General features: G+C 44.5%; 1 protein-coding gene across 5 annotated transcripts in view; it reads right to left on the reverse strand.

Moving 5' to 3' along the window:
* PACC1 (proton activated chloride channel 1) overlaps positions 1-22,148 on the reverse strand; it is a 38,718-nt gene that overhangs the window by 3,075 nt on the left and 13,495 nt on the right. For 4 of the 5 annotated variants that reach the window (XM_015234745.3, XM_006198752.3, XM_072948503.1 and 1 more), the window contains exons 3-6: positions 8,026-8,235; positions 6,441-6,592; positions 2,073-2,215; positions 660-804 (exon numbers count right to left, since the gene is read on the reverse strand). In XM_015234745.3, the coding sequence (XP_015090231.1) occupies positions 660-804; positions 2,073-2,215; positions 6,441-6,592; positions 8,026-8,137 (552 nt within the window). In that variant the 5' untranslated portion in view covers positions 8,138-8,235. The remainder of the gene's footprint in view (positions 1-659; positions 805-2,072; positions 2,216-6,440; positions 6,593-8,025; positions 8,236-22,148) is intronic. The other variant, XM_072948502.1, reaches the window with a different exon arrangement.

The following is a 22,148-nucleotide window of genomic DNA, read 5'->3' on the forward strand; positions in this document are numbered from 1 at the left end:
CCGCCATGCCTTTTCGCAAGGTCTCGTCCATCTCTTGCCGGGATCACAGCTAGAAACTCCCAGCGTGTCTCCTAGCTCCAGACCACTGGGCTGAAAGCTTTCTAATCGCACTTCCCCACCAATAAAAAATTTTGAGCATGCGCCCAACACGTAACTGTCTTGCAAGTGATGCAACTTACTATTACTGTTCTAATGTTACATGCATTTTAAAAATAGTAAAAGAATGAAATTTAAAAAATTGATCAAAAGAAAACTATTTTCTTCTTACATCCCAATGGATCACCACACACCCAGCACTTACAGGCTACTGTATCTAGTCTCTTCCCTGTAAATAATCAAATTTCTATGTAGCCACCAGCCTCTCAGGGCACCAGGGGTGCAGAGGTAAGAACCCAGGCTCTGGTGTCAGACACAGCAGGTCAAGGTACCCACTCTATGAAACGCTCCACCTGTGTGCTCTGTGAGGGCTGCTGTGATGGAGGCAAAGGGCACTGCCCAGAGAAGAACCCTTGACTCCGTGGCAGGGATTCCCCTTTCATCTTGGTGAAGGTCGACCCGCCCTGAAGACCCTGTGCAAGGTCACCCCCTCTGTGAGCTTCCCTGCAGCTGGACTCAGGGTGGAGTCAGTGGCAGAGGGAAGGGAGCCCAGCACCACCTACCTCCTGCCGGAACTCCACCGCCTCCCGCCCATCCTCCTCCTTGGTCTTCACCAGGGACATCTTGACCCAGGTGCGAAAGCCCCCCGAGAACTTCCAGCTGGAATAGGCACTCTCGCAGGCCTGCATGAAGCCTACCCTGTCTGGGCTTGGAGGACAGAGAAGAAAGGTCCAAAATAATCAGGCAAGATTTGAACATGCCAGACTCAAACTCCAGCCCCTACTTCAAGCCAGTTTCTCTGCTGGTACCACCAGGATGCTGCCCACTCCCCACGTCCTCAGTTCTGCCTTTTGGCTTCCAAATGGAGAGGGAGCTGCTGGAGAGGAAGCTGTCACTTAAGGCAGGAGCATGGGGAGAAGCCCTCCTCCCTCCCACCCTGTCCTCCCCACCCCCTGCTCCCAGAGAAGCCGGCACTCAGGTCTGCAGATGTGCCCACAGTACGGTGCCCCACCCCACCCCAAATCCTCAGAGAACTCCAGCCTTCAGTGGCCCAAGGTGCCCTCACTGCCCTCTGGAAGGCCCGGGGAGGGGAAGAGCATTCCTCGAGGAGCTCTCAGCCAGACAGGACACCCACAGCATCTGCCCAGGATGGTGCAGATGCAGCAAGAGCAGAGTGCACAAGGGTAGGTGGAAACGGCAGCGTGGTGCTGAAGCAGCTCAGGAGAGCGGCCCAGACAGGGCTCGGCAGGGAGGCCACACGGCCAGCTCCATGCAGGGACGGGACAGTGAGTTCCAAGTGGCAAAAAAGCCAGAAGATACCAAGGCAGAGGCCCCGAGCTCCAGAATGGGAAGGATGGGGCAGTGGGGTGTAAACAGTGGAGACAGCTCATGGCCTTGTCAGCTGGGGGAACAGCCTCCCCTCCGCTGGGGCTGCCGGCCTACTTCCTTGAAATGGAGCCCCAGGGCCTTACGGGACCTGGAAGGACTGAGTGAGTCACCCTCAGCTCAGCATGTGCAGAAAATGCTCCTACCCCCCACAAGCACCCTGGGCCCCCGGGATGGCACCACCGGGACAGGAACTGTCATCCTCCTTTTAGAAACATGTGGCAAACTTGCACTGAGCCTTCACTCAGGGCTGGACCCAGTTCCCTGCCACCGCGGGGGACATGGCCTGGGAAAGAACTGCTCTCAAGGGGCTCACAAAACCCAGGCGGCCTCCTCCTGTCTTCAGCAGCCCCAGTAGGGAGCAGTGGCCCAGACCAAGCCTCCCTCCAGGAAACAGCTAACTGGGCGTGTGCAGTCAGAACACCCCACACCAGGCCTGACTTTGTGAAGAGGCCCTCCTGGCTGGTCTTTTTCGGGGCCAGTGGGTCATCTGCAGTCTCGCCTCCCCAACCCTCACCCCAGCCCAGGGACATGCACAGCTGGAGTAAGATAAGTGTCTAGCAAGCCCGCCCTGAGCTCTGAAAGGCCACCTTTGCAGGAACTCCTGGAAGGACGAGAAGAGGAGGTAATCGATGGCACTGAAGTCCTCGCGGCTCTGGTTCAGGCGAAACTGGAGGAAGACCAGCTCCCGCTTCTTCACTTCCCGGGGCCCCTGCACAATCAGGGCAGATTTCTGCAGAGGCAAAGGCCACAGCCAGCCTGGAGGGCTGTGTGGAGACTCTGAGCCCCAGGCGCACAGAGACTTCAGAGTCTGCGCACTGACTGGGAAGCCCATCCTCCTCAGCCCCCTGGGAGCAGCGCCTGGACCAGGGCTGGGCGCAACCATCCTCATCAGCTTGCCTCACTGACTGGCTGTGCCGCCGAAGCTCTTTATTTAGAAAGGACAAAAACAAGTGTTTTTCTCCCCAGTCTGTCACTTTTCTGTTAACTGTTTCTAATGTCATTTGTTCTATGAAGCTCGAAATGTGATGTACTAAAATTTGCAGATCTTCTTTAGGTTTCTAGGTTTTGCTTGCTAAGCAATTCCAAAATTACATCAATATTTTCCTGTATTTCTTCATAGAACTTTTTTTAACCTGTTTACATTTAGATACACAGTATGTCTGCCTTTCAGGTTTGTACACATGGTGTGAAACAGCGATCTAACTCCCACAGCAGATGGAGGGTTGACCCCTGAGCAAACGTTTACTTGTTCTTGACTGAGCAGTCAGTGCCTCCCATCCCCAAGCCTGGCAGGGTTATTTTGTGCACATGCTCTTCTAAATGTACTTTAAAACTAGCTTAAGTTTCGTGAAAAAATCAACTGGGACTTTTAACTGTGATGATACTGAATTTATAGATTAACTGGGGAAAAATACCTTTACTTTTACAAGTGCTCCACAGATATTCAAAAAGAGTTTGCACTGTCTTACAACATGAACTGACTCAATTTATTAACTGCGCAATTCAACTCTCCACTCTTATCCTTACTATACTTTGTCCGTTTGATCTGCGAATTTCTGGAGAGAGGTGTTAGTCACACTCTAAGGTGCTGGTATTTACTTCTAACAGGTTTTGCCTCAGGTATACAAAGGACGTGCTGTTTTGCACATGAAGATTTATGCCTGTTAAATCTTAGTGGACAGAAGTGGAGTTTGACCCTCTTATCAATATAGACACCCCTCCTTGAACTCCCTGTACCTGGGATTTCATTTTAACTGCTCTAACACTGCCACTCCACTCCTAGTTATTAGTGCATTTTCCCAAGAGATCTTCGTCTCTTTATTTCTCAATCTTTCCATGACAGGTTAAGTGGCAGGAGAGAAGGCTAACTGTCCCCAGTTTCCATCATCCACTTCCTTCCACAGAACTAGCACCATTTCCCTAATCCCAGATTTTCGCAGAATATAGTTGCCTGCTGGAACCTCATTTCTGGCCTCAGATGTGGCCACGGGATGAAGTTCCCGGAACGGGCACAGAGGTTGACTCACGCAGCTCCGTGCCAGGCCCTTAGAGGGGGACTGCTTGCCCTCCACCCCTCACCTTTCCGGGTGCAGGCAGTGTGCATGCTGGCAGGCCAGCGCTGACCACAAGGACCAAGACAACGCCCGGGGACAGCAGGCTGACCATCCTACAAGGCAGCGGCACTGCCAGCACACCCGGCCGTCCCCAGAGAAAGAAACAGACTTCTTCTGTATCTCAGCCACTGTCTTTGTCCAGAGTGTGTGTCCACTAGCTTAGCCTGCACTCTGACCAACATAAGCTGTTCTCCAGAACTGGAGTGCCGTAGCACCCACCACTGAAACATGAGGCATCGGCCTAACATGTGGACGCTGGGAATATGGCAGGCAGTGAGGGAACAGACGCGGGTCCTGCAGGCTGGAAAGGCAGTGACCCTAACTGCGCCAGAGCAAACAGAGCATTTGGTAAAAGTTAACAAGGTTGAGTCGATGGCACTAGAGAAACTAGAAGATAAATGAGAATCTGAAGATGGACAAAGGAGGACCAGATGAGACCCTCCCTTTCCCCTGGACTCAACAGAAGCCCACGTTTCTGAAGACATCTCACTGCAAATGAAGGGACTGGGGATGGGGGGATGCGGGCTGTTCAGCCCCCCAGTCTATACAGCCGACAGCCACACGGCCCGGGGAGGGTTTTCTAGTGGCCATTGCAGATTCGACCCCGGAGGATCCCCGCCAAGTCAGGCTCTCCCAGCCGAGGCCGGGGGGAACTGAGGACACAGAGTCTCTACCAAGGTGCAGTCCCAACCCCACTCCACCCGCCACCAACCTGGGGCCAAGGCAGGACACCTTGCAGGTCCCACCCGCAGGGTTCATCACAGCCTGGGGCAGTGTGCTTCCCGCTCTTCTCTTTCCCATATGGAGTTCACTGCGCTCCTCTGCTCTGCACTGGTTCAGGGAGGGGACCTGGTGCCCAGGGAGCAGGACACTTCTTAGTTTACAGCCGTGGACTGCAAGGGGCCACCATGGCAGGGAACACTGACCGTCACCCCGGGTTGGAGGAGTAACCTCTTTCAACTTAAGTTTTCATGGAAACAAATCTCCTCCTGTGCCCTTCCTTCATGGGTTTCTCTAATACTTAGCTACATTACATAACTCTGACAGCAAGTACAGCTGGCATGAGCAGGGCTGGGAATAAACACAAGGACTCCTAGGACGGGTACTACTCAACTGGGAGCCAAGAGGAGGGGCGGCCAGAGAGCCTGTGCCCGCGCATCCGGTCAGTACAGAGGGGACGGACAGACCCGGGAATCCAGGGAGATAGCGTTCTACTGTATTTTCCAGCTCTTCATTAAAATGTTTAGAAGTTATTTTCCTTTTCATTTAAGTTAGCTTCCACTTCCCTGGAGTCCATTCTGTGTGTTCCCCTCCGTCCTTTTCTTTTACGTCATTGGTTTCATGTAAATGTCTAGTGGCCCTTAATTCTCCATTCTTATTTCTGAGTGAAGGGCTAGACGGACTAGTACGGGTCTGCAGTGCGGGTTTCTTCATAATTGGTCCTCTGCCAGGCTCACCCTCGTCCCGGGCTCCGAGGCAGCAGGCGGATGCCAGCAGGCCGGGCACCCCCTGCACTGCTCATTCCTTCCTGGTGGTTCTCTCCTCCCGCCGTGGTGGAGGTCCAGTCTCAAGTTCTGCTGTTTTTCTCTGCTGGCCCAAAGCCCAAGCAGGGACTCTCCCTTTCGCTTATGCAGAGAACGGCCTGGGGGCCTTTTCCCCAGAGCAAACACGGTCCCCCCAGCTCTGTGTGCCCTGGGAGGGTGAACGGCACAGCCAGCACGAGATCCTGTAATTATTACCCTGCTCTTTGAACGTGCTGACGCAGAGCTGGGGGCTGGAAGGAAAGCTTTCACTTCAACAGCAGTCCTCTCCTTTTCTCTGATCTTGCTCCACCAATCTGACCCAATTTGCTATTCATGTTTTGGACCAGTTCCTCAAAATTTCTGGTCTACCTATGGTACCCTTTTTTGGTTTACAGGACTAAGACTGATATTTTATCTTACTCTCTTTTTGAAGGAGTGGGAAGGAGCAGGATTTTAGGAGGAAGCTTAGAATAAACAAAAAGTCCTGTATGATTCTCTCATCTTCAGACCCACCAGTAGCTCCCTATCAGCCGGAGGGGCAGGCCCGGCTCCCCAGCACGACATGTGTGCTTTCCTCACTGACCGTTACTTCTGTCCACAGCTCTGCCTCCCACTGCTCATCAGGGACACCTGAGCCTCCAGAAACACCCACCGCTGGAATTCTGCTATGGCACAAACATGCTGTTTCCCCCCTTTATGTCCAGGTGCAGAGTTCCTCTGCCTAGAAACCTTTCCTTCCTCTCTTTGAGTTGGAAAGCTTACTCAGCCCTGTTCAATCCTTCTGGAAACAAGGATATGGGATGAAACGGAGAAGATGTAAATAAATAAAAAATTCCTTCCCTGCCTTTGGAACTCTGTGCAGGTGCCGCTCCCTCACCGTCCACTCCCCGCTGAGCTGAGCCCTGGGGGACAGCAGGGCTGGGGTCCTCGTCCCCAGCACAGCACTCCTTCTTTATGCTGGCAGTTATTTCAAAATATGGATTCCTGGGCCCCATCCCCAGGAATGATGATCCAGCTGGCCCCATGGGGAACCTGCCTGAAATCTGTATTTTCAAAAAGAATCCTGGCAACTTGGTCCAGCAGTCAGGTGTGGGACCCACTTTACTAGGTCACGCCAGCCCCACCCTGGAGCACTTCATCCTTCCATCAAAGAAAGGGATTTTATCACAATGTTGGGAATCCCTGATGGTCACTCAGAGAAGGCTGAGGACCCCTATGCCCTCCCTGAATGCAAGCGAGCCCGCCACAGCCCGCCCCATATGTGCTGGGGGCTGACAGAGCACACAGCCCAGCCCCAGCCCGGGCTGACAAGAGTTACCAGAGTCTGATTGGAGAAAGGGTCCGTGTAGTTGATCCTCTGGGTGGTGCAGTTCAAGTCTCCTGGCTGGCCGGGGCTCCTCAGAGGTGGAATGACCTCGTAATGGTGCTTACAGCTGAGCAGCTGGGCCTGACCGGGGTATAGGGCAATGCCTGGAGGGCAAACCAGGAAAAGTGAATTCAGGAGTCACAGTCCCTGACCACCCCCCGAAAATCACATTATATAGGTTTTTTCACACCCAACAACCACCTAACTACAGAGGAGCAAGAAGAACAGGGTTACAGAGAGGGCGAGCCACACACCCTGCCTGCGAAAGCCCTGCGCTGAGGGAGGAGGCAACTGCCTCCTCAGTAAGCCCTCTCCCGGCTGGGACGCGGCCTCCCCAGCACCCGCCCCAAAACCCGCCCCACTTCAGAACCCTGCTCCACACCCTCCGAGGGGGCCTCCCAGACTGAGCCTGGCAGTGCCAGCTCCCCGGCACCACCACCACCTGTGCTCACCAGGCGCCCTCGGCTGTGCGTGTCCCCGGGTCTCAGTCCGCCTCTCACCTCCCGCTCCAGCTGCGAGCTCCAAGTGCACAATGTGCATCCCCAAAGTCCCTCCCTCTCCCCAGATCAAAGCACCTCGTTCAAGGCTTTACAGATGGTAGCTGTTCTAACCTCAGTGGTGAAAACACGGAGAACAGCATGTGGCTCCGGACACAGGCAGAGTCAGAGAGACCAAGAGACCAGAAATAGAGAGTAAAACCCCTAGACAAAGAGACTGAAGCAGACACACAGAGAAAGGAGACAATCACTAGACAGACAGATGGGCGAGGCCCCAGGACCAGCAGTTATCAAGAAGCCCCAGGCAGAGTGGACTCGAGACTCCAGCTCTGCCCTGTGAGCAGCTGTCCAGAGGGTCCCTCGGGGTCATCCTGCAGGCAGAGCAGGTGACACAAGCTGGGTGGGCAGAGCCTGAGCCCACAGAGTTCATGCCTCCCTGTTCACTCCACACAGAGTTCAGTGCCAGCGCCACTGCCCCGGAGCAGACAGTCTACTCTACAGCAGAGAGGACTCCTCATTCGGGGACTGGACTCCCCGCAGGGACAGGAGAGGCATGTGGCCGAGGAGCCCCTCTCCAGGCAGGGCCCCACCTACTTCTGGATGGCCTGGCCTCCCTGCCACCCTTAACTCCCACTTCTCCTCATCCCTGGCCTCTGGCTCCAGCCAGGCTAGACTCATCCTCTCCAAAGAGGCCTCCACCTCCCCACACCCACCTTTGCTTCTGTGGATCCTCCTTCCGGAGAAATTCTCTTCCTACCTACCAAAGCCCAGCTCAGATCCTGCCTGTGTGCAGTGCTCCTTGCCCACCCAACTTCTGCAGCAACCACTACAGACTCAGCCCGCCTCCCTCTTCAGCACACAACACTGGGCTGGGCACTGAAGGCAGCTCTTGGGATGTGTAACCTACACCTGGACTGCGCTGGGACTCCTCACCCTGCCCGTGGTGCCCGGCATGGCACCAGGAGCACAACAGTGGCTCGGAGTATTTGCAAGCTGATGCCCCAGACCTGGGCCAGGTGCCCATCCAGGGAAGGCTCTACCTGGGGCGTCGTAGCGGTCCACCTCCTTGTATGACACCGACATGACTGGGTGCTTGAGTTTCTCACGGAAGTCTGTGATGGTCTGGTAGACTAGGAAGACGGCCACGGCCATGAGGAGCAGATAAATGAAGATGAGCAGGACTGAGAAGACGTTTTTCAGGCAGGCCTTGCTGAAGCGGATGCTGCTCGAGGCGGACTCGCTGTCCAGGGCTGAACAACAGTGAGTGACACACATGTGACCCAGCAGAGGTGGGCAACTTCCAGGTCCCCTACCTGCTTCACCAAGGAGGTGAGGTCACCTGCACGCCCAGCCTCCCCGCCTCAGTCCCCAGCCCCAAATCATCACACACAGCACCTGTCAACATCCCCATGCATGTGCTCTGCTGGGAAAGAGATCCCGAGCTGAAGACGACTCCTCTCTAGAGGGACAGATAGTTACATTCCAGCAAGGGGGTGCCCCCAGCCAGCCTCCCGGCCTTACCTCCCGATCATTCACTCCCCCAAGCTCCCCAGCTCCAGACGTACTAAAGGACTGTCCCCTAGCGTGCCCTGCTCAGCTCTGGGGCCCCTCACACCTGCCATTCCCCAAGCCTGGCCTGAAACACTTTTCTTCCACAGCTGACTCCTAACTCATCCCTCAGGTTTCACTTTCGAAAGGCACTTTCTCGAGGAAGCCTTCCCTGACCCCGTAACTTGATGTGGGCATTCCCCCCTCAGTGCTCCCAGGGCACCCTGTGTCCCTGGCATCACTCTGCAATGTCACTGTCTACAGGTCTTTTTATCCCCCTAGGTGTGAGCTCCCTGAGGGCAGGGACAGGGCAGGTCTTGTCCATCCTGAGTCTCTGGCCCTTCACGCTGTGCTGGAACAGAGCAGGCACTCTGCATTCACACAATGAATGACTGTGTCCTGCCTGCTCTCAAACCATCCCCAGCCTCCATTCCTCTCTGTTAAGGACTGAATTGTGTCTCCCCTCCCCAAAAGCCATATGCTGAAGCCCCAACCTCCATCCAATGTGACCATACCTGGAGAAAAGGCATTTAAGGAGGTAATTTAGGTTAAACGAGGTCATAAGGGTGGGGCCCTACTCCAATAGACTAGTGTCCTTACCCGAAGCAGGGGAGACCCCAGGGGTGCACACACGCACACACACAGAAAAAGCCCCATAAGGACATACGGAGAAGGTGACCATCTGCAGGCCCAGGAGAGGGGCCTCAAGAGACTCTCAAACTTGCCAACACTTTGACCTGAGACTTCCAGCCTCCAGAAACGAGAAAAACATTTCTGTTGCTTAAGCCACCCAGCCTGCGGTTCTTCGTTGCGATAGTCCGAGCTAACAGAGACACTCTCACAGCGCTCCTGGACCATCTCTGCTGCTCAGCTGGAACTGCAGCTTCCTGCGGAAAAGCCCAGGCTCCTCCACGGCAGCTGAGCACAGGCTGAGGGTGAGGAGGGCTATGAATGTAAGCCCAGAAACGAATTAGCTTGGCCTCTGGCTTCCAACAGTGATGAAGCTGCTTGGTCACGCTGCCCTTTTACAGGTAATGATAAAATTTGGACAAAACATTATTTGAAGGCACTCGGAAATGATCCAAAGCAGGCAGAAACTGAAGAGAGTTTACCCTTGAAAGAAAATAACTACATTTGGTGAGATTTGCCAATCTGCCACTTTTTGCCTGAGGGCACTCAACAGTCTCTAAAAGGCATAGTGCAGGTGACAGTGGCCAGAGCTCAGGGCTGGCAGGGCTGGCAGAAAGTCAGAGGGAAAACCCTGAAAGGGAGGGAGCCACACAGGGGAATAAACCTTCAAATATGCAAATAAAATAAGCTCAAATACTTGGCTGGAGACCCCAGGGAGCTCCAGCAGAACAGTAGCATCTGGAAACTGAAAGAACTGAGCAAAGATTTCAGATGCTAATGCAGGGGACACAGCAGTTCAGAACCTGAGTCTTGCCATTTTAACTACCTGCCAAGACAAAAATTCTTCATGGGATCACAGGAGAATCCAGAACCTCCATAATGTGTCATTGGTAATGTCTAGTGTTCAGTAAAAAAAAAAAACCAAAAAACTAGGCATTCAAAAATACTAGAAAATGCCACCCATACTCAAGGGAAAAAGCAGTATAGACACTAACACCAAAAATTACCCCAATGTTGTAACTAGCAGAAAAGAATTTTACATCACTTAAAGGATAAAAAAGAAACTGTATGGATAGGGGATGAACTGAGGGGAAATAGAGAAATTAAAACTACAAAAAAAGAACCAATGAGAATTCTAGAGCTGAAAAGAAAAATAAATAAAACTAAAAATTCACTGCATAGTCTTAACAGCGAAAGATGGAATGAAAAAAATGTCAGTGTCACAGAAGTTAAACAGAAATTATTCAATCTGAAAAAAAAATTGCAAAGAAAAACTAACAGAGCCTGGGTAACTGTGGGACAGTATGTAGAACTCTAACATGTAACCAGAAAGAGAAAATGGATGACAAAAAAAATATGAAAAAATAATGGCCCAAACTTCCCAAAACTGGAGGATAAAACAATTTATAGATCCAACAAGCTTAATATACACCAAGCAGGATAAATAAGAAAACTAATCCAGGCAAATCACAAATTGCCAATGCAAAGATAAGAGAAAAATCTTGAAAGCAGTCAGAAAAAAAAAAAATCCTATCACATACAGGAAATCGTATTTAACAATAGGTTAACTTTTGATCAGAAATAATGAAGGTCAAATGACAATGGAACATCTTTAAAGTACTGAAAAAATTTTCTAACAACCCCGAATTGTAAAATTCCAACAAAACTAACCATCAAAAATGAAGGGAAAATAAAGATATTTTCAAACACAAAAGCTGAGAGAATTCATCACCAACAGACCTGCACTATAACATATGCTAAAGAAAATTCTGCATTCTAAATGGTAATTCTCAGATGTATAAAAAGGAATAAAGATCACTGGAAATATTAAATAGCTGGGTAAATGTAAAAAGCTATTTATATATTTTTAAAATTTAAGGTGATCTTAAGCAAAAATTATCAACAATATTGTAAAGTTTATAACTTTCAGAAAAGAGGGAACAGAAACAACAGACATGAGACAAATAGAAAACAGTAAAATGGCAGAACCAATGCAACCATATCAATAATTAAATTAAATGCAAATGGACTAAACACTCCAATTAAAGCAGAGACTGTCAGCGTGGATTAACAAGACCCAACCAAATGCTATCTATAAAAGATGCACTTTAAATGCAAAGACACAAGAGCATTTGCTCAAAATTATTTCAATTTCTTTTTTCTAAAAGCACAAAAACAAGAGCAGCAGAGAAATACCAAAGTGTCCTAGGTTGATAGAAGGAAACCATTCATTCTTTACTTCTACAAACGTGCATCTGGCATCAACTCCATGTGCAACACTCTCTGCTGGGTGCTTCGGGGCGATAGCAAGAGAGAACTGGTTTGTGCTACAAGTGCTACAGAATTCAGAATGATGTGAGGATGTAAAATATGAGATTTCCTTTGTTCAGCATGATTAATGAAGAGTGCAGGGATAAGGACTGAGATTACCAAAGGCTTTGTGGAGGAGGTCACATCAGCCCTGTGCCTAAAGCACCAGGAGGATTTTAAGGAAAAAAATAATTCAGTGTTCATTACTCACTTGTTTTGTGAACTGAAAGATCAGATATCTAGCCCAGGGGTAAAGAGTAGGAGCTTTAGACCCAGAAAGATCTGGGTTCCAGCCCCAGCTCTACTACGAACTACTATACAACTAGAAACTTAATGCTCTTAAGGCTCACATTCTTCATGTGAAAAATAATCATTTCAGTTTTCCAGGATTTCTGAGAGAAGTAAATGAGAGATTGTTGCAGAATGCAATGCAGAGGGCCTGCTCAATGAATGACTGTTATTGGAAAAAATGAATGTAGGCTCTACCCCTCCAAAAATGAAGCCCTCAGTGATGAAGATATAGCAAAGATGAAGATTATGGAACTACAATCTCGCAATAATGAATTAGAAAAAATATATATGCTAAAGATAAAAATGGAGGTGGGGCAGAATACAATGTCTTTCACATGGTAGGCACAATGTTTCCATCTCTGTTAAATGAATGAATAACCTAAAGAACAGGTGAACTAAGTCTTGCTGTTAACTATCTTCTCTCAATTTGTCAGAAAATACTAGTGTGTTTCAGGCATATAAAACTATAAGCCAACTGGTGCACCTTATTATTTTTGGCAAAATACTTTAGAAAATTCTTACTTTACATGGGAATACCAATTCCGAGAAGTGTCTGGGGGGTTCCCTCAGGCCATGAAGAACAGGTTCCGAGACAATGGACATTTACTCTACAGCTACAAAAAGTGAGGAACCAGGAAGCCCAAAGGAAATCCCCTGAGCAGCTGCAAGTGAAGCCAAGGTACAAAGCAGCTCTAGTTCTCCAAAAGGAATTAAAGCAATTCACCTGTCAACTTCCTTTGTCCTTGATTCTCCTTTTGCTGCTTCTTACTGTTATTAGGGGCTGTGTCAATGTCCACTCCCTCACAGCTTTGCCATTTGCCCTCCCTCTGTGTTTCTCTCATTACCCTGCTCTGCTTTACTAAGTCCCTCTCTGTGAGTCCTGCACTAAGATCCTCTCCCAGAGAGTGTCCTATACAGGGTGCCCTGTCAGGCACACCACAAGCCAGAATAATATTCAACAGTGAATAGTTGAAAGCGTTCCTACTAAAATCTGGAACAAGACAAGGATACCCACTCTCACCACTTCTATTCAATATAGTATTGGAAATCCTAGCCATAGCAATTAGACAAGAAAAAGAAATAAAAGGGATCCAAATTGGAAGAGAAGAGGAAAAACTGTCATTATATGTGGATGACATGATACTACGTATAGAAAACCCTAAAAGCTCTACACAAAAACTACTAGACCTGATAAAAGTATTCTGCAAGGTAGCAGGATACAAGATTAACATACAGAAATCAGTTCCATTTCCTTACGCTAACAATGAAATATCAGAAAAGGAAAGTAAAGAAACAATCCCTTTCAAAATTGCATCCAAAAAAACCCCAAAACTTAGGAATAAATCTGACCAAAGAAGTGAAAGAAATTATATACAGAGAATTAGAAAACATTAACTAAGAAAATTAAAGATGACTTAAAGAAATGGATAGATATCCCATGTTCTTGGATTAGAAGAATCAATATTGTTAAAATGGCCATACTACCCAAAGCAATCTACAGAGTTAATGTGATCCCTATCAAACTACCCAGGACATTTTTCACAGAACTTAAACAAACAATTCTAAAATGTATATGGAATCACAAAAGACCCAGAACTGCCAAAGCATTACTGAAGAAAAAGAATGAAGCTGAAGGAATACCCCTCCTAGACTTCAGACAATACTACAGAGCTACAGTAATCAAAACAGTATGCTATTGGTACAAAAACAGAAATATGGGTCAATGGAACAGAATACAGAGCCAGGAAATAAACCCCCAAAATTTTGGTCAATTAATCTTTGACAAAGCAGGCAAGGACATACAGTGCAGTAAAGGCAGTCTCTTCAGAAAATGGTATTGGGGTAACTGGATAGCTGCATGTAAATCAATGAAGTTAGAATACTCCCTCACACCACACACAAAAATAAACTCAAAACGGCTTAAAGACTTAAACATAAGACACTATAAACCTCTTTAGAATAAAATATAGGCAAAACATTATCTGACATAAATCTTAGCAATGTTCTTCTAGGGCAGTCTACTCAGGCAACAGAAATAAAAGCAAAAATAAACAAATGGGATCTAATTAAACTTATAAGCTTTTGCACAGCAAAGGAAACCAAAAGACAACTTACAGAATAGGAGAAAATACTTGCAAATGATGTGACTGACAAAGGTTTAACCTCCAGAATATATAAACAGCTCACACAACTTAATAAGAAAAAAAACAGCTCATACAACTTAATAAGAAAAAAAACAACCCAATCAAAAATTGGGCAGAACCTAAACAAGCAATTCTCCAATGAAGATATACAAATGGCCAATAAACACATGAAAAAATGCTCAATATCAGTAATTATCAGAGAAATGCAAATCAAAACTTCAATGAGATATCACCTCACACCAGTCAGAATGGCCGTTATTAAAATGTCCACAAACAACAAATGTTGGAGAGGATGTGGAGAAAACGGAACCCTCCTACACTGCTGGTGGGAATGTAGTTTGGTGCAGGTGTTATGGAAAATAGTATGGAGATTCCTCAAAAGACTAAAAATAGACTTACCATATGATCCAGCAACCCCACTCCTGGGCATATATCTGGAGGGAACTTTAATTCAAAAAGATACCTGCACCCCAATGTTCACAACAGCACCATATACAATAGTTCAGGCATGGAAACAACCTAACTGTCCATCAACAGATGACTGGATGAAGAAGTTGTGGTATGTTTATACAATGGAATACTACTCAGCCATAAATAAAACAATGCCATTTGCAGCAACATGGATGGACCTAGAGATTGTCATTCTAAGTGAGGTAAGCCAGAAAGAGAAAGAAAAATACCGTATGATACCATTAATATGTGAAATTTAAAGAAAAAAAAAGACAAACAGACTTATTTACAAAACAGAAACAGACACACAGACATAGAAAACAAATTTATGGTTACAGGGAAGGGGTGGGAAGGGATAAATTAGGAGTTCGTGATTTGCAGATACTAACTAATATAAATAAATTAGATAAACAACAAGTTCATACTGCATAGCACAGGGAGCTATACTCAATACCTTGTGGTAACCTATGGTGAAAATAAATATATGTATGTTCATGTAGGACTGAAGCACTACACTGCACACCAGAAATTGACACAACATTGTAAACTGACTATACTTCAATAAATAAATATATATACAGGAATACTCTACCCAACAAGGCTCTTGTTCAGATTTGATGGAGAAATCAAAAGCTTCACAGATAAACAAAAGCTAAAAGAATCAAGCACCACCAAACCAGTTTTACAACAAATGTTAAAGGAACTTCTTTAGTCATTAAACCACAAGAAAAGAGAAAAAAGAGACCTACCAAAAAAACAAACCCAATACAATTAACAAAATGACAATAAGAACATACATATCAATAATTACCTTCAATGTAAATGGATTAAATGCTCCAACCAAAAGACACAGACTGGCTGAATGTATACAAAAACTAGATCCAAATATATGCTGTCTCCAAGAGACCTACTTCAGAGCTAGAGACACATGCAGGCTGTAAGTAAGGAGATGGAAAAATATACTCCATGCAAATGAAATCCAAAAGAAAGCTGGAGCAGCAATACTTATTTTAGACAAAATAGATTTTAAAATAAAGACTGTTATAAGAAGCAAAGAAGGACACTACATAATGCTCAAGAGATCAATCCAAGAAAAGGATATAACAATTGTAAATACATATGCAACCAACATAGGAGCACCTCAATATATAAGGCAAATGTTAACAGACATAAAAGGAATTATCGACAATAACACAGTAATAGTGGGGGGCCTTAATACCCCACTTACATCAATGAACAGATCATCCAGACAGAAAATTAAAAAGGAAATACAGGCCCTAAATAACACACTAGACCAGATGGACTTAATTGATATCTATGAAGCATTTCATCCAAAAGCAACAGAATACACATTCTTCTCAAGCACACATGGAACATCCTCCAGAATCGACCACATGCTGGCCCACAAAGCTAGCCTCAGTAAATTTAAGAAAACTGAAATCGTACCAAGCATCTTTCTGACCACAATGCCAAAAGGCTGGAAATCAACTACAAGGAAAAAACTGCAAAAACTGCAAACACATGGAGGCTAAACAATATGCTACTAAACAACCAATGGTCACTGAAGAAGTCAAAGAGGAAATCAAAAAATACCTTGAGACAAATGAAAACACAACAATCCAAAACCTCTGGGATGCTGCAAAAGTAGTTCTAAGAGGGAGGTTGATAGTGATACAAGCCTACCTCAGGAAACAAGAAAAAAATCTCAAGTAAACAACCTAACCCTACACCTAAAGCAGCTAGAGAAAGAACAAACAAAACCCAGAGTAGAAGAAAAGAAATCATAAAGATTAGAGCAGAAATAAATAAAAGAGACTCAACAAAGAAAAAAAATCAATGAAACTAAAAGCTGGTTCTCCAAAAAGATAAACAAAATTGATAAACCTTTAGTCAGACTCAAGAAAAAAGGGACAAATTGATAAAATCAAAAAGGAAAAAGGAAAAGTTACAACAGACACCACAGAAATACAAGGGATCATTAAGAGGCTACTATGAGCAACTATATGCCCCAAAAAACAACAATGTAGAAGAAATGGACAATTTCTTGGAAAGGTACAATTTGCCAAGACTGAAACAGGAAGAACAGACAATATGAATAGACCAACTACCTGTACGGAAATTGAATCGGTAATTTAAAAATTCTCAACAAACAGAAGTCCAGGACCAGACAGCTTCACAGATAAATTCTACCAAACATTTAGAAAACAGTTAACACCTATCCTTCTGAAACTACTCCAAAAAACTGCAGAGGAAGGACCACTTCCAAACTCATTCCATGAGGCCATCATCACCCCTATACCAAAACCAGATAAAGACATCACAAAAAAAAAGAAAATTACAAGCCAACATCACTTATGAATATAGATGAAAAATCCTCAACAAAATACTAGCAAATTAACTCCAAAAATGCATTAAAAGGACCATACACCATAATCAAGTGGGATTTATCCAGGGATGCAAGGATGTTTCAATATTTGCAAATCAATCAATGATTGATTGACATACCACATTAACAAACTGAAGAATAAAAACCATATGATCATCTCAATAGATGTAGAAAAAGCTTTTGATAAAATTCAACATCCATTTATGATTAAAAAAAAAACTCTCCAGAAAGTGGGCATAGACAGGCATATAGGTATACCTCAACATAATAAAGGCCGTATATGACAAACCCACAGCTAACATCATACTCAACAGTAAAAAACTGAAAGCATGTCCTCTAAGATTAGGAACAAGACAATGATACCCACTCTAGCCACTTTTACTCAACATAGTTTTAGAAGTCCTAGCCATAGCAATCAGAGAAGAGAAAGAAATAAAAGGAATCCAAATTGGAAACAAAGAAGTAAAACTGTCACTGTTTGCAGATGACATGACACTATACATAGAAATCCCGAAAGAAGTGACCAGAAAACTACTAGATCTCATCAATAAATTTGGTAAACTTGCAGGATACAAAATTAATGTATAGAAATCAGTTGCATTTCTATATGCTAACAATGAAATAGCAGAAAAAGAAATTAAGGAAACAATACCATTTACTATCACACCAAAAGAATACAATACCTAGGAATAAACCAACCCATGGAGGCAAAAGACTTGTGCTCCAAAAACTATAAGACACTGATGAAAGAAACTGAAGATGACATAACAAATGAAAAGATATACCATGTTCTTAGATTGGAAGAATCAATATGGTTAAAATGGCCATACTACCCAAGGCAATCTACAGATTCAGTGCAATCCCTATCAAATTACCAATGACATTTTTCACAGAGCTGGAACAAAAAATGTTAAAGTTTGTATGGAAACACAAAAGACCCCAAATAGCCAAAACAATCTTGAGAAAGAAGAAAAAAGCTGGGGGAATTATGCTCCCTGGCTTCAGACTATACTACAAGCTACAGTAATCAAAACAGTATGGTACTGGCACAAAAACAGACACACAGATCAATGAAACAAGATAGAAGTCCAGAAATAAACCCACACACTTGTGGTCAATTAGTCTATGACAAAGGAGGCAAGAATATATAATAGGGAAAAGACAGTCTCTTCAGTAAGTGGTGCTGGGAAAACTGGACAGCTACCTGTAGAAGACTGAAATGAGAACATTCTCTAACACCGTATACAAAAATAAACTCAAAATGGATTAAAGACTTAAATATAAGACCAGATACTATAAATCTCCAGAGCAAAACATAGGCAGAACACTCGCAGACATAAATCACAGCAATACATTTTTGAACCAGCTTCTGGAATAATGAAAATAAAAGCAAAAATAAACAAATGGGATCTAATTAAACTTAAAAGCTTTTGCACAGCTAAGGATACCATCAACAAAATGAAAAGACAACAAGGGACTAATTTCCAACATATACAAACAGCTCATACACCTTAATACCAAAAGAACAAACAACCCAATCCAAAAATGGGCAGAAGACCTAAACAGACATCTCTCCAAAGCCACATAAATGGCCAACAAGCACATGAAAAGATGCTCAACATTACTAATTTTAGAGAAATGCAAATCAAAACTACAATCAGGTATCACCTCATGCCAGTCAAAATGGCCATCATTAAAAAGTCTACAAATGATAAACGCTGGAGAGGATGTGGATAAAAAGGAACACTCCTACACTGTTGGTGGGAATGTAAATTGGTGCAGCCACTATGGAGGACAGTACAGAAGTTCCTAAAAAAACTGAAAATAGACATACCATATATGATCCAGCAATCCCACTCCTGGGCATATACCCAGAGAAAAATACAATTCAAAAAGATACATGCACTCCAATGTGCACAGCAGCACTATTTACAACAGCCAAGACATGGAAACAACCCAAATGTCCATCAACAGATGACTGGATAAAGAAGATCTGTGTGTGTGTGTGTGTGTGTGTGTGTGTGTGTGCGTGTGTGTATAAAATGGAATACTACTCATCCATAAAAAATCAACATGGATGGACCTGGAGATTGTCATTCTAAATGAAGTAAGCCAGAAAAAGAAAAATGCCATATACTGCTTATATATTGGTATCTTTTTAAAAAGGACACAAGTGAACTTATTTACAAAACAGAAACTGACTCACAGACATAGAAAACAAACTTAAGGTTACCAGGAGGTAAAGGGGGTGGGAAGGGATAAATTGAGAATTCAAAAATTGCACCTCTTGGGGAATATAGAAATGTTAGCTATCTTGATTTGTGGTAGTGGTTTCATTGGTGTATACATGTACCAAACTTCATCAAATTGTACACTTGTAATATGTATAGTTTACTGTACAGGAACCATACCACAATAAAGGTGTTAAAAAAAAGAAACAAAACAGGGCAGGCAAAAAGCACATTCACTGTCATGAGCTGCTGACAACTGCACTGGCAACAGGTACAAGGTTGCTACATTCTCAAGCGGTGTGGGAAGACCACAAGGTAAAAAAATAAAGGAACTCTGAATGACTGATTTGGTGCATAACATCTGAATAGGATTTTTAAGACTCAGTAGGGACCTAAAAGGCCATCTGGCCCAACCCCATTTCTTGTGCAGTGATCCTGGTCCCACAGTCAATAACTGGTCCCACGGAGTCCTAGTGTCCTGACTCTCGGTCCACGATCTTTCCCTCCACAAAAGTGGATGTTAGTACTGAAGATTCCAGACACTAATGATGACAAAAGATGATCTTACTGAAAAAATTTAACTTCAAAACAAGCAGAAGTTCAGGACCTTTTTAAGGTAACCTGCATATTACACCTAGGCTGCACCACGTAGTGAAGATGAAGAATGATGGGCACCTGTGGGCAGGCACCTACTCTATCACAGCCAGATCAACATGATTTGAAAGGTTCTGCCTTCGTGATGCCTTTGGTTTAGGAAAGAGAAGACTCCCTACACGTTACTGAAAATTCTGAAAGAACTTAAATTTAAAGGACAAAAAGGTCACACGACAATTGCACCACCTGGATTTGTTTGGTAGAGGTAACTGGACAAATCTTTCTAGTGGGAACACTGGCCCAGAGAGTGTTGTTTCACTCAGACGCCAAGCTTAGCTTCTTCACAAGCCTTTTCTTGATCCACAAGCTGGCATATAATGTAAACAAAAAACCGTATAATTATCATTCACATGTGCTGGTTAAGTGACACTTCGATTCTGAAACTAGACACCGTTACATTTTACCACTGGAAAAAAAAAAAAGATGCTGAATATTTGACATAATGTCCCATGTCCTCTGGAGTCAGAAAAAGCAAACACTGGCTCTTTATGTGGCAAGCTGGATGAATGTTTTAAAAGTATACCTCCTTTATATATTTGTAAACTCATGGTAGCAGAAAGAAATAATGCATAAGATTTCCCTGGGAAGGATTTAATTCATGAGTTTTGTAAAACTGACGACGGAATTGCTTCAAAAACCCAAACTTGCCCTAGAATGTAAGTCAGGCCATTAAGAGGGTATGTGATGAGCAATTCAATTTCTGAAAACATCATGGAAACTACATTCACAGGAAGGGAAACTAGTTGACTACATAACCCTGCAAAACTCTACCTTGCAGAGAGCACTGGGCTAAGATGCATTCTGAATGTGAAGAATAAAATGAGTTTTTTGTTTATCCTTTTTTTCTTTTTAGTGATGTAGTGGGCTTGCTGTTTTTGTTTTGTTCTATTTTGAGATATAATTTACATACCATAAAATTAACCCTCCTAAAGTGAATATATTTGGTAGTTTTTTACATTCACATAGTATATAACCATCACCACTATTTAATTACAGAACACTGTCATTACCCCAAAAGAAATTCCACATCCATTAGCAGTCACTCCTCTTACCTCCTAGTCCCTGGGAACCAATAATCTACTTTCTGTTTCTATGGATTTACCTATTCCAGACAAGTCACACGAATGGAATCATACAATGCATGATCTTTTATGTCTGACTTCTTTCACTTAATGTTTTCAAGATTCATCCATGTTGTAGCATGTTTTCTTCATTCCTTTTTACTGCAAAATAATATTCCACTGTGTGGATACACCATTTTATTTATCCATTCATCAGTTGATATACATGTGGTTGTTTCTGCTTGTTGTCTGAATAAGCTGCTATGAACGTTCATTACTAAGTTAGTGTGTGAATATGTTTTCATTTCTCTTGGGTGTATATCTAGAAGTGGCATTACTGGGTCATATGATAACTCTATATTTGACCTTTTGAGGAACTGCCAGACTATTTTCCGCAGTAGCTGCACCATTTTACATCCCCATCAGCAATGTGTAATTTCTCTATATCCTCACCAAAACTTGCTTATAATCATCTTAATGACTGCAGCTCTCCTTGCAGGTGTGAAGTGGCATCTCATTGTGGTTTAGATTTGCATTTCCCTGGTGAATAATAATACTGAGCATCTTTTCATGTGCTTATCATTTTTATAACTTCTTTGGAGAAACGTTATTCACATTCTTTGCCCATTTTTAAACTGGGTTATGTGTCTTTTTATTATTAAGTTGTAAGAGTTCTTCACACTTTTTAAATACAAGTCCATTATCAAATATATGATATGAAAATTTCTCCCATCCTGTGGACTATCTTTTCACTTTTTTGACAGTATCCTTTCATGCACAAAAGTTTTTCATTTTGATGAAGTCCAATTTACCTAATTTTTTTCTTGGTTGCTTATCTTTTTCTATTCTATTAATATACAGTTGTTTCCATGGAGAACTGACTGTAATGACTCAGTAACCAAGTGTTTTCCTCAATTTGATTACATCTCTGATGTCGTAAACAGCTTATTCAATTAGCACGCCTGGTCTCACTCTTCCCTTCGGAAAGAATAGGTGGTTGTGCTTCCCTTGGTAGAGAGGACATGAATGTACTGAGGCTTTTCCCACATTATGGTATGGAATTATTTATCTCAGAGTGAAGTTGGGAATATAACCCTGAATGCTGGGTGTTTAACCTGAACCTCAGCTGCTAAGTGCTCAGCCTGCTCGTACTGTCCTCCTGTCTTGCTCTCCCACCTCCAGGCCCTCCCGTTCAACTCCAGCTCCACCTCCTCTCCTGGTCCCCAGATGTGGGCATCATCTGGGACTCAGTCTTCATGGCCCTCTCCTGCTCCTTGCACATTGTGTCCCTGGCTTTCTTCCAGGCTCCTAACCCTCCCGCTCTGGGACCTCTCCCACTTTCACAACTCCAGTCCTCACCTCTCTCCTGTCTCCCCTACACCTCTCACTGCCTTTGGGCATCTCCACCCAGACCTGCCCTGTCAGCTGAAGCCTGGTGTGTCCACAGCAGACAAGCAT

This window comes from Vicugna pacos, chromosome 23 (genome assembly GCF_048564905.1).
Source record: "Vicugna pacos chromosome 23, VicPac4, whole genome shotgun sequence".
Taxonomy (NCBI): domain Eukaryota; kingdom Metazoa; phylum Chordata; class Mammalia; order Artiodactyla; family Camelidae; genus Vicugna; species Vicugna pacos.